Source organism: Vidua chalybeata, chromosome 20 (genome assembly GCF_026979565.1).
Source record: "Vidua chalybeata isolate OUT-0048 chromosome 20, bVidCha1 merged haplotype, whole genome shotgun sequence".
Lineage (NCBI taxonomy): Eukaryota > Metazoa > Chordata > Aves > Passeriformes > Viduidae > Vidua > Vidua chalybeata.
Window position 1 is genome coordinate 9,436,336 of NC_071549.1, and position 12,455 is coordinate 9,448,790.

At 40.4% G+C, this 12,455-nt stretch overlaps 1 protein-coding gene across 12 annotated transcripts in view; it reads right to left on the reverse strand.

Annotated features, from left to right (window-relative positions):
- The window catches only part of BCAS3 (BCAS3 microtubule associated cell migration factor), a 299,398-nt gene that overhangs the window by 283,736 nt on the left and 3,207 nt on the right, over window positions 1-12,455 (reverse strand). For all 12 annotated transcript variants that reach the window (XR_008434298.1, XM_053960985.1, XM_053960983.1 and 9 more), the window contains 4 exons: window positions 11,392-11,446; window positions 9,962-10,034; window positions 9,046-9,152; window positions 1,756-1,837 (listed from right to left, as the gene is read on the reverse strand). Coding sequence is in view for 11 of the 12 variants with exons in the window: in XM_053960985.1 (XP_053816960.1) it covers window positions 1,756-1,837; window positions 9,046-9,152; window positions 9,962-10,034; window positions 11,392-11,446 (317 nt within the window). In the remaining variant the exon portion in view is untranslated. The remainder of the gene's footprint in view (window positions 1-1,755; window positions 1,838-9,045; window positions 9,153-9,961; window positions 10,035-11,391; window positions 11,447-12,455) is intronic.

Here is a 12,455-nt window from a genome sequence, read left to right on the forward strand (position 1 = left end):
CCCAGGCTGGTGGCACAAAGCAGAGCTGGCCCAGCCCGGGCTGGTGGCCCAGAGCAGAGCACAGGTGCCAGTCCCAGCAGTTCCAGGGCCTGGCCCAGCCCCTGAGCTAACAAACCTGCCCAGGCTCCTGCTGCCAGCAGCACCCAGGACCTGCTGGAGGAGATCCCCTGCATGAAATAATCTCTCTGAAACAAGGCTTCATTATGCCACGAGACACACCACGAGGCAGAGGATCTAACATCAAAGGGCTGCTGTTTTTTAACGAAATAGTTGACAAACTATTAAGTTCTGCTGCTGTAAAGTCACCAAGTCAAAGCCATGAGCTTTCCTTTCACACCTGGGAATGAGCTGCTTATCACCAGCTCAGATCTGTTTCTAGCAACGTGCCAAATCCATCCACCAAGAGACTCCTATTTTCAATAATTCCCTTTTTACAGCTTTACAGTAAAACAGTGTTTGAGCCTGCTGATGGTAATCAGCTTCTCCTTTACAAATTCCTTTTATTTCGCTCAGAATCATTAAAGCTCATGAGTTAGTTATCTAAGGCCTCTTATTACAGCTTTACTTTTATCTGATTCCAGATACTGGTCAATGATACATTCATGTACTTTTAATCAAAGATTTATTTAAACCAAGCCATGTAAAAAGAGACCAAAACATGTTTTTAAAAGGTTTGGTTTAATTTAATATGAGCTAATTTGAATAGTTTTCTAATGTAACAACTATCATTGTCAGATGCTAAATATATGGAATTTAGGGGCAGAAAGACAATAACTGCTTGAAGGAGTTCATGAGTGTGATTTACTTGATTGAAAAATCAAAAACCTGTTTTAATACCAGAAAAAAACAGAACTCCCAGGTTCTTCAATTAATTTATTTCATTTTCATTTCCATCTCCACTTCTCTTTCTCCTTTTTTTTTTCCTTCTGGAGAGGAAGAGGCACAGACATCCCTTACTCAGTGACACACATAATAGCAAGAGAGCAGCTCGTTGGGAATTCCAGTAAATGGAATAAAGGAACAACAGGCTTGGGAAGGATTTCACTCTAAGTTAGTTTAACCTGTAATAGTTACACAGCCACATATACTTTGCATATTCCTCTGCTCAGGCAATCACCAAAAAAATATATAATATGTCCATTAAACATTCTTTGTTTACTTTCTTTGAAACACACAAAATCAGTACAATTTACTGTGAATAATTTAAAGATTTTAGGTTGTATTTTTTGAGTTCATTAATTAATTCATAGAATATTACTAGAAATTCTAAACCAGCATAATCCCCAAACACCTTGGTCAAATTCTTTTCATCCAGAAAGTAAAACAACCAATTTAATTTAAACCCAAACAATTCTTCCAGAAGTCAACAATTAGATTGGGTTTGGATGGAACAGGGTAATTTTTTTAGAGGGCAATTTTGTTTATGCACAGTTGCTCAGATTTTGCAGCAAGTTCTTCCCAAGGTTAACTCAACTTCTGGAAGAATCCTGTTAAATTAAGCAGCTTGGTTTAGAATTTGATAAAATAGTATTCAAGCAGTGGCAGAGAGGAGCTGCACTCGAGGGATGATAAAATTTAAACCACTGAAAGGGTCAAAGGGAGTAAAGTTAATGTCAAATAAGGAGAAATTGAACAAATCAGAAGCCAGTGCCACCCCAAAAACCAAATCCTGTTGTCTGGTTGGTCGAAGTGGAGTGGAAGGGCAGCCTTTTTACAGAGCTCAGGTGGGTGCTGATGTGTTTGGGGTGTACTCACTGATCTGAGGAGCTGGCAGGATCCGAGCGGCTCGAACCGGCCCGTGGCGCACCGAGAACAGCTCCTGAGCCTCCCCACTGATCTGCAGATCAATGCAAAAATCAATTTACACTTGCAAAAATACGTCTGTTCAACAGCCAAGAAGGTAGAAAGGGAAGTGCATTGGTAAGACTCTGCCTAAGCAACCACTGCCATTTTGTCTAATTGAAAATATGTACCAGAAGTCTTGAATTAACTGTTCACGACCACACAGGTTTTGGAAGAAGCAAGACTTGAAGGTGACTAAAATTCACAAAAATTTATCCCACGTTTCACATGGTTCTACAGGAAAATGACAGCTCACCAGAAATCAATCAAGAGTGGCAAACATGGGTGGAAAAAAGATGGAGGAATTTCATATAATGGTTCATTTCAAACTCACCAGGTGTGAAAACCGTGTTTAAAAATTGGTGGTCAAGCTACTTAAGCCTGTCACTGATGGCAATGCTGAAAAGATTAAACCAGAAGCAGTTAAGATGAATTTCCAGACTTCCTGCAATGGTCACTCAATGTATTTTCATAACTGCCTGGAAATGGATCCGATATGGAACGTCAAACTCCAGGAAAATGGCAAACATTATGAAGCTCATTTCCAACTAACCAACAACTTAAAACAGATGTAATGAGCCTCAGAACACAGCCAAGGCTGGCATAAAGTTTTGCCAAACAAGCAGCTTACAATATCAGAAGAGAACATGATTTGGAATAAGGTTCTTAGGAATCAATAAACCATAAATTCAAGTGAACTTTTGGAAATGTCATTTTATGGTTGTTTCCATTTCTTTCTGCACTTCAGCTCACACGTCCAAAAAGTTAAAATACTCCTACTGTTTGACCAGCAAATCCCAAGTACAGTGCTCCAGGCTCTCAGCTTACATCCACTCTTGCCTGGTTATTTATTATCACTGCTCTAGGTCATGGGGGAGAATGAAACCCACCCCATGGAGCACAATTATAAATAAAATTACTTTGAAAATACCTTTTACTACAGAGCTCACCCACCATTCTGCACACAATACAGAGAACTGCTGCTTCTCCCCGTTAAGCCTGGAATTACACAAAAGCTACACAAATGTGGGGAAATAACATTTTAACCCATTTTAGCCCAGCAGTTTATCAATTAAAATCACTGTTAATGACACCAACTCACTAACTGTGAGTTAAAAGCTGATGGCTTTTAACTGATCATGAGCTTGGAGTGCAGTGTTGGGAAAAAAAAAAAAAAAAAAAAAGCCTCTGGATGAAAACATCTGTATCCAGAAAAAACAGCTCAGGAAAATGTAGAGCACAGCTAAGCAGAAAATGAGGAAAATTAAAGAGGGACAGAGTAATAAAGAGATTTAAAAAATTAAGACAGCAGCACGTTTTCTGTCCACTGGAACACAGCAGCTCTATGAAAAGGGAAAGGAGGAAATGGAAAAGAAGAAAAATAGAAGGTTTGGGAACTATTATTATTGGCAATTAAAGATTTTTCCCCCAAACCATGAAAATGCTGTTTCACACGTGTATGCACATCTCTGGCTAGGAATGAAAACAAGAGGGAAAGGAACCAGCACAACAAAGGTACGGAAGGAGTGATTCCCATAAAATATCCCAACCAGCTCAGACACCTCCTTCTCCTTTTTAACCCTGCCAGCACATCAGCCCCAGCTCCAGCCTACTTCAAACAAAGTTCCAGTCCCCAAAGGAAGACACACTGAGAGGGCCAAACCTTCTTAACTCAGGTTCTGCTCTTAAATATCCTAAACTCCAGCAGAAATGTTTATCCAGCCTGGGGTGCCAAGACCTGGTAGAGCTTAAACTTGAGACTAGCAAAGCAAAGCTTAGAAATGTGCAAATACAAACGAAGTTTATTTGTACTGAGGCATTTAACATGGAAATCCCAGCCCAGCTCTTCTCATGCATATAATGCAGTAACTTTTGAATAATTAATGTTCATTATTTAAAGATAATTTATTGTTTCATACTGGGGGGGAATTACAGAAAGGTTAAATGGAGTAGCAAAAGGCACAGGATCCAACAGTGATAAGATGAGATTACAGGTATTTAGCCCCTGTTTTGAGACCACTGTAGGTTAACAGTCCTTTGCTCAGTCCCTGTAGCATTCTAAATCATGGAATGGTTTGGGTTCAGCCTCTACAGCTCAAGTGCTGAGCACTTGCTGACTCCTGGGAGCCAAAAAGGACCAAATTTTAAGATACAACCCCACTGGAGGCTTTGTAATGAAAATACAAGATGCCACCCAACCACCAGCATCCCACGTGTAAAGAAAATTCAAATTCTCTAACAGGCACAAAATAAAGTTTCCAAAAAATCTGGATGTGACACTACAACACTGATCACATAAAATCACTAATATTTAATCTAGCATAGTTTCATGAAGTATCAGCTTTTTCAGGGGATTTAAGTTGGGTGTCCTTAACTGTTCTGCTGAGACAGGGACTCATGGAAGGCATTGCATCTTGTGTCTGCCATGAATTAGTAAGAGCTTGGTTGTTCCTTGGTTTGCTTGGCACTGAAAAATGCATTAGGGCTTCGAGTTCAAGATTTTCTTTGAATTCCAATTAACTTCTTTCAAACACCAGCACCACCAGAAGCTTCTGCTGTTTGCAGTTCTTATAAAACCCTGAATTAAGAGTGGTTAATGCTAATGCCCTTCATTTATCTATGGATAAAACTTTTATTGCTGAGGTCACACAGATCCAATCTGCCTGCAAGCACCTCCTTGGAGGGACAGAGATTGTGTGGCCTGATCTTCTGCCACTCCAGCCCTTATCCCTGTGAATGGGACACCCAGTGGGACCAGGAGGGGACAGAGGGTCAGCTGGGAGCTGGCAACCCCCAGCCAAAGGCTCCACATCCCATTACCAGTCCCTGGAGCTCCAGAGTCTCACATGCACAGACAAAATATAAATAGAGCTCATGAATTGAAAACAGAGCTCTAAATTCTTCAAAAAGCACCTGTGAGAAACGAGGCTGTGGCTGCCATTTTGGATTGGATCCAGCTAAGTAGCAAGTCCCCGTGGCAGCTCTCAGAGCTCTTAAAAGTTTTTCTTTCCCATTCCAAAAGCCAAGAATATTTCCAAACAGGTTTCAAGAATTGGATATTAAGCTGTAAAAGCAGCTTCAGGTACTCGTTGCAGGGAAGAGGGAATCCAAAATGACGGCTCCAAGCTGCTCTGGTAGAATATCTCAGCTTTCCAAAAACCTGGGATCAACCACAACCCCCAGACCTACAGGGAAGGCTGGAAGCAAAGGATTCAAACCCCCCAAAAAAAGTCTTCATTAAAGGAGGAAGAAGAATCTTCTCCTCCACTTAAGAGATCTTGAGCTACTGCTTAAAACATGGCAGCCCAGGGATCTGCAGCACTGGGTAATTTTTGATGGCACAGCTGCATTGTTTGGAGCACACCAGTTTGCACCCATAAAAAAAAAGCTGAAAAAAGGAAGTTTTGTTCACACCGAGGACAAGTCATAGTTTCCAACCAGAGAAAATGGTTTTCACATGGGGGAAAAAAAATTTTAAACAAAAAAAAAAAAAGGCAAACATACACCAAAGTGAAACGAAATGGAGTTTGGAATTCAATGCTTGAACTACTGTGCAAATCTAGAAATGGAAACTGGGGAATGTATGACAGGAAAAGGGAATGATCAGGAGGTCGTTTTTAAATATTCTGATGTATGTTTTATATAGGAAGGTATCCTGCTATGATGTTATAATACAATAATAAGCAATTAATGGATATCACCACCAATTGCTGCATATGGGTTAAAGGCAACTTCCAGCCATGCTGCTGCTGAGAAAGGAAGGACTGGAAGAAAATGAACAAATTTTATCACTTTAGTTTAGAAATTCACTCAGCTTTTCCATTCAAACCAGATCTCTGTAATCATCTAGAGATTGTAAGAGTTTAGATGCCCAAGGAATGTTACTCTGGTGGCTGGACTGAGGATGAAGTTGCACCTAGTACTCAAAATTACGGCAGTGCTAATGGAATTAGAAGTTTTATAAAACCACATTTCTTGCACATGGGTGCCTCTTCAGAGTAAAAAACCCAAAGCCTCAGCAAATTATTTGCATAGATGTTCTGCAAAGTCCTCAGACATTTTTCAGGGTCACTAGGTCAGGTCATTACTCCATTTTTCTGAGTGCTACATGCAAGTGGCTCCCTCTAGAAAGAGGTCTGGACAGAGGAAGCATTGCAGCTTGGGATGTGACAAGTTTCTTTTTTAATTGTCACAAGAGCCAATACATTAAGATGATTTTTCTACTTCTGAAACTCACAGCCCACAATGAGAAAGAAGAAAAAAAAAAAAAAAAAGCAGCCAACGTGCATTCCCTGAACAGGAACATCTAGAACAGAGCCTTGGAAACCACAGCAGGCAGAAACCAGCTCCAGTTGTCTCTGAAACATGAAACTGGGAGCAAGGCAAAAAACAAATTGCAAACAAAACACAGAACTCCACTGCACCATTATCAAACAGGAACTCCTAGTGTATTCCCAGATTCCTCCCCACTTAGGCAGGAGTATTTTAAGCCCACTTTTAACCTTCCCACCCCCATGTGAGAGCAGAGATCAAAGCCAAGCCCTTTGCATGGACACCTTGCGCTGCACTTCCAAAGCCAGGCTCCCCCAAACACCACCCCGAGCCCTTTGAAGCCGCCCTAATGGTATCTCCCATTCTGCAAATCACACTTTTGTACTCCAAAGATCTTCCTCGGAGGAGATGTTAACGTGAAAGCACTCTCAGCTCGCAGGGACACAGCAGCAGAGGTGTGGGCAAGGCCATGGAACACCATTAGCAGGAGTGTGGGCTTAGGAGCTGTCATAAACACTTCATAATCACTCACACACAACCCCTGCCGCCTGCAACACGTTATTAAGTGCTGAATAGAGGGCCAATTGTAGGAATAAAAAAGCACAATGCTACAGATAATGACTTTCCTGAGGAGATTTGCACATAAATGTCAGATTGTTGCTTTTGCAGATTAAGCTGGAGAATGCAGGGTTGGGTTTTTTTGGTTTTTTTTTTTTTTTTCCCTTAGCTGGAATAACATTGCTTAATTACAAGCTAAATAGTCAGTGGGGCCAAGAAGGAAGGTTTGTGTAATAGCAAAGGGCACAAAAAAAGTGTTGCCAAATAAGCTCTTAAATATTAAGTCAATCACATAGCTGCCAGGTTTTATTGTGCTCAGGCTAAGCAAGGGGGGAAACGCAAAGGAGAAGCAACAATGTGAAAAACCCCCTCCAGTTTATGAAAAAACCCTCCAGTTTAGGAAAAAAAACCCTCCAGTTTATGAAAAAAAACCCTCCAGTTTAGGAAAAAAAACCCTCCAGTTTATGAAAAAAAACCTCCAGTTTATGGAAAAAAACCCTCCAGTTTATGTTCCCTCCAAATTTGCTGGATATAGAAATCCTGCTCTGCAAAGATGATTAAAACTGATGCTAAAGATCATTGTTCTGTGAAAATCTGCACTAACACAGGAGCCATTCCAACACTGACACTGGACTAACACGAAGTGTGCAGCTCCAAGCTGCACCTCCCTGGCTGTGCTCTCAGAATTTCACAGAATATACAAATAAAGGGCTGGCAAAATGATGCAATATCCCCACAGCTGACATTCTGAAGGTGGATGGTAAAGTATTTCCACATTTGACATTTTCTCCATTTCATTGCACATCCCTCCTGCTCATACTTCTGCAAAAGTTGAACAGCACGAAGAGAAGCTGTCCTGCAACTTATTTTTTGTTATTTTTCCTGAAATAGCAAATACTATCAAAAGCTAGGAATGATGAAGAAGTGAAATACATTTGGAAAAAATAAAAAAAGACAGCCTGACTGTATGGTTCTGCTAAAAAGAAGGCAAAATCAGGTATTCCATGGCCTAACTTGTGGTTTATTTGGACTCAAGGAAGGAAAAAAAAAGAAAGAAAAGATAAAAAGAAAAAAAGAAAACATCCATCCAGGGCAACATATCTCCCTCTTTTAGCAGAAAACACAGGTCCGTTCGGATAACAACATTTCAGCTGGGTAAAACAGGGTGTTTCGTGAGGATACGTGAGCTCAAGGCGATGTGACGCTCAGGGTAAGTTAATTAATTAATTAACTGATTGAGGGGGTGGTGCTGCCGCTCTTAGCTCGGTGTCCCAGCGCCCCCGTGTGGGCGCTTGGGGTAACGCACCGCGAGAGAAAATCCCATTTTGGCCGAAATCTTCCCCAGTTTCAGTTAAAAGTTCCTAAATTTTAATGAACAGTTCCAAAATACTGAAATACAGCGAAGTATATCAGGTCTCATTCCGTTTCTGTTAAACATTCCTTCAAACACAAAACCTCATCAGCTTATTTCCTCATTTGTGCTAATGAGATGCAAATCAAGAGGATAATGAGGTGCAATAAGGAAAAGCCCTGCCACGCCCATAAAACTCAATTAAACTGAACTTTTGCTGTAGAAATTAACATTATTTTCTAAGCTACTGGTATATAAACATATGTCCTCCACAGCTAACCAGAAAGTTGTAAAATGTACACATTTCTTTAAAAGACAATGTATTTTACAAAAGGAAAGAACTCCATCCTCTCTGCTTTATTCTGAAGGATAAGGAGTTGTGAGCAGTTTTGCTTTTTTAAGTTCAGACTTTTATGACCTACTGTATTCATCTTTATTCTCTCATTTTGAGAAATTTGGGGGAAATTCCCCAAATGAAGACCATGTGCCCCATTAACCACTCTGCAACACAAACCAGGGGGTGGGGATGACAGCATGAAATCAAACCCATATGCACACAGAGGCCTTCATAAAATTAAAATTGCAAATCATGTCCATGACAAACATGTGATTGTAAAATACTATTAATGCTGTCATATTTGAGTTCATGGGACAAACAAATCCTGTTGGTGTTTTTAAAACCCTTATCCTTTTCTGTTAAAAAAACAAAATCCAGTTTTGTTTTGGGGCTACAAACGATTCCAGAATGGCAAACACTGCTCCCAGTTTGAGTCTGGAGATGGACTTAGCAGGAATAATGTGCAAAAAGCCCTCAAAAATCTGCAGGTACATGAACTGAAGTGTTTGAGCTGTGCTCAGGATTATCTGAAGATAACCACATTACACACAATCCATATGACACTGATGGGAAGTGTTGGCTCTCTCCACTCCAGTGGGAGAAATTCAAGGTGAAATATTAAAGCTGGAACACCGAATTGACAAAGAAAATGAGAAGGAAGGAGGGGGGTGAGCTCTGAACTCACAGGTATGCTCCAGACTTGCATCCCATCGCTGTAGCCAATCAGCAGCAGCAGCGGGGGCTCATTCCCAGTGCTGTGGATTTCATGGAATTCCATGTTCCTGGATGTATCTGAATGACATTTCAACAGCAAAGCCATGATTAGCAGTCAGGACCAAGCTCTCAGCAACATCAGATGGTGTTCCCTCAACTGCCAGAACTAAAAAGCAACCAAAGTGCTTTAAATGCTGGAACAATACTGAAAAATATTCTTTTATATTTGCACCTGCAAGCACCACTGTTAAAGTTTCACAAAGTTTAGAGAAAGCTCTGTAATTTAAAATGATGGAGAAAAGTTTTCTGGATAACAAGATGGTCTAAGAGAAAATGGTGATTGATTCCCCATTCAGAGCTGAGCTCTTCCACCTGCTTATCCCTGTTCCTTTTTTTTTTTTTAAAGGAAGGTTGGGGATGGACTGAGAGAGAAGCTAAACCAGGGTTATTAAACTAGAAATTATCTATAATCTCCACGTGGCTTTATGGCCATCTCTGGCCAGTTAAGGTTTGTTTGCTTGTGGGTTTGTTTTCCCTTTATTTTTTATACATCTCAGGTATTTCCTTTTTAGGTTCATGTAACAAAACTCTTTGGAATATTCTTCAGAATCCTTCATGTTGTGTTCACATTTATTTTATGCAGCCTGTTCTGACTGGGCCTGGAAAGATCCTCTTTCACCAACCCAAATAAATCTTCTCTGTCTCTGATGCTCCCATGCTTTCAGTGAGTTTTGTTCATTCTCTCAGGGTTGAAAATGTCATTTAAGAGGGTTTTACCCAAGAAAAACATAATGTTTATGATTATTCTATTACAGAGAAAGCTGACTGGAATTATTGCACATGGACCCAAAACTCCCAAGTACAGGTGAGAGAAAATGAAGGCATACCATTTAAATCAGCATTTTCAAATCTGACCCAGATGATTTTCTCTTTTTCTTCTGGGGGGGTTCCACTGTAGGCCTGGACAAAAAGCAGAAGGGTTGAAATAAGGAAGATTAAGTGTGGTGTTTTCCCCCCTGTAAAAAGGAATTCTATTAAAAACCACAAACATGATTCATGGAGCTTATTGTCACCAATATTCACACAACAAAACCATGCTGAACATCACTCACTGATGTAGGAATGATAAAATATTTGTAACAATAAATCTTCTGGGGCAGGTAAGAAATGCCACGTGACTTAGAGTTAATAAAATTAAACACAGTGGTTTCTACAATCTTTAACTTCAGCAGTGTTGGAGGTGTTTTATCATTAAAATTCTCTTTAATTCACTTAAAAGCTTTGCAAGCCAGACTGAGGAAAGAAAGAGACCTTTACTACACAGTTTATATTACTGACACCTTTCAGTTCTGTTTGTGACAACTTTAATGCAGCCATTTAAAAGAGAATAAGCTGCAATTCCAGGAGAACACATCCATGTTTCAGCCCTGTGTTGCACAGATTCCCATAAAAAGATGAGATACAAAAAGAAATTGTGGAGTGAGACTTGCAGTGTTTGCAGCCTGGAGGTTTTACAGTCCTCAGGAGAAGCTGTGGTAGCAGGAACGTGAGCACCAGCAGGAATAGCCTCACTTCCAAATGAATTATAACAAAATACTGAGCACTAGTTGGGATTAAATATGAACACATCTTGTATAATCACTTTATACATGGCAGAAAAGCAATAACATGGACTAAAAATACAAATGTAAAAAGTAAGTGTGGGGTTTACTTTTCAAAACAAATCACATTCCACGCTTCCAAGGCAAGCTGATGTGTAAAATAAAACACAGACTGTATCCTTTAGCCAGAGAGGGGGAATGGGAGGCTGTGGAATGCAGCAATCTCTTAACTGAAACTTTAAATATGTTTCACTTTAACCCTGAGTCCAAAATGCATTTCACAAATTGATATTACTGAGGGCATTGTTTTTTGTATTATTACAGAATAAATGCACTGGGAATTCCTAAGAGGAAAATCATAAGGGAAGGAGACACTAAATCATTCCTTGGAATCAGAATCAGGAACATTTCCTGAAGTGAAATCAGCTGCAGTGCTCCCCCACCATGGATTACAGCTCCCTCAAAGAGTAAAACAAAATTAGTTCCCTTCTGCTACTGGGAGGCACATGGGCAACCAGGAAGGGACCATTCCAGTGCCATATTTATTATACATAAATATATTAAAAGATATAGATATACACATAAATTTTATTTATTTGTTCATTTATTTATTTATTAGATGAAATAATAAATTTACAAAGCTGAGTGAGGATTCCTGACACTGCTTTTTTTGTGCACTGGAAAAAAAAAAGTCGTTTTAAAGATCAACACCCTACCTGTGGCACAACATCTTGGAGGAAGGTAACAACACTCTCCATGTACGACTGTTCCCTGCAAAACAGAAGGAGAATTTCAGCCAAAGGAGTTCAGAAATGGTCTTGAATTACTAAATTAGATCAGCAAAGGGAAGCATGGGCAACCTTTAGCACATAGGAGAATACTAAGCATGCATTGCAGGCTTAATTTCACTGCCAAATTCTGATAATGTAAATTGTGGGCTGTGAGTTATGAAATAAAAGTCTGTAAAAAAGCCAAGTGATACCTGCTGATGGAATAAGTGCCTGGGGGCAAAGTACAAAATCTAAATTCAAGGAATAAGCCCTGTTCTCCACATCAGAGGGGCCTGAAGGGATTTGGAAATCACTCCTCAGGATTTTTCTACTTGAATTGGCTCTTACAACATGCAAATGAGGATTTAAACAATGACTGGAGCTCTCCTGGTGGCACAAGCAAACTTCCAGAGCTCCTGTGCACCATGGACAGTGCTGGCAGCACTCAGGGGCAGGGGGTGGAATAAAAGCTTCCCTAACAGCAAGGAGAGGCACTTCCAGCTAAGATTTTATAGCTTGGGAGGTTGATTCCCTGCTGGAAGTTCATCAGCAGCATCCATGTGGGGAGGGTTTCTAGTGCAAGATACATTTGTTGGGGCAGAGTTAAAAGCAATGCTCTGAGTAAGGCAGCCCTGCAGGAGCAGTGAGTGCCCTGTGTAAGTGCTGAGTAACCACAGCGTGGGCTGGGAGCAGCACACAGATGGTGCTGAAACCCTGCAGAAATTCTGCTGGTGCTTTGTGCCACGAGGAACACTGGAGGCACGCTGGCAACAAGAGCTGCCTTCACAAAGTCTGAGATTATTTAAGAAAAGCCTTCAGGTTTTCTTTAGGCAGCTCCGAAATTAACTTTTATGCTGCTGGAATTTCTCCTGTGCCAACTCAAGATTTCTCATAGCAACAAAGGAGAACTGTAAATGAGGAACTCTGGATGGCCAGAGGTGCTTTTTTTCTGAAGCTGTGCAAGATTGTTTTAATAAAAACAGGAGTGTTTAGCACTGAAAATGCAGCAC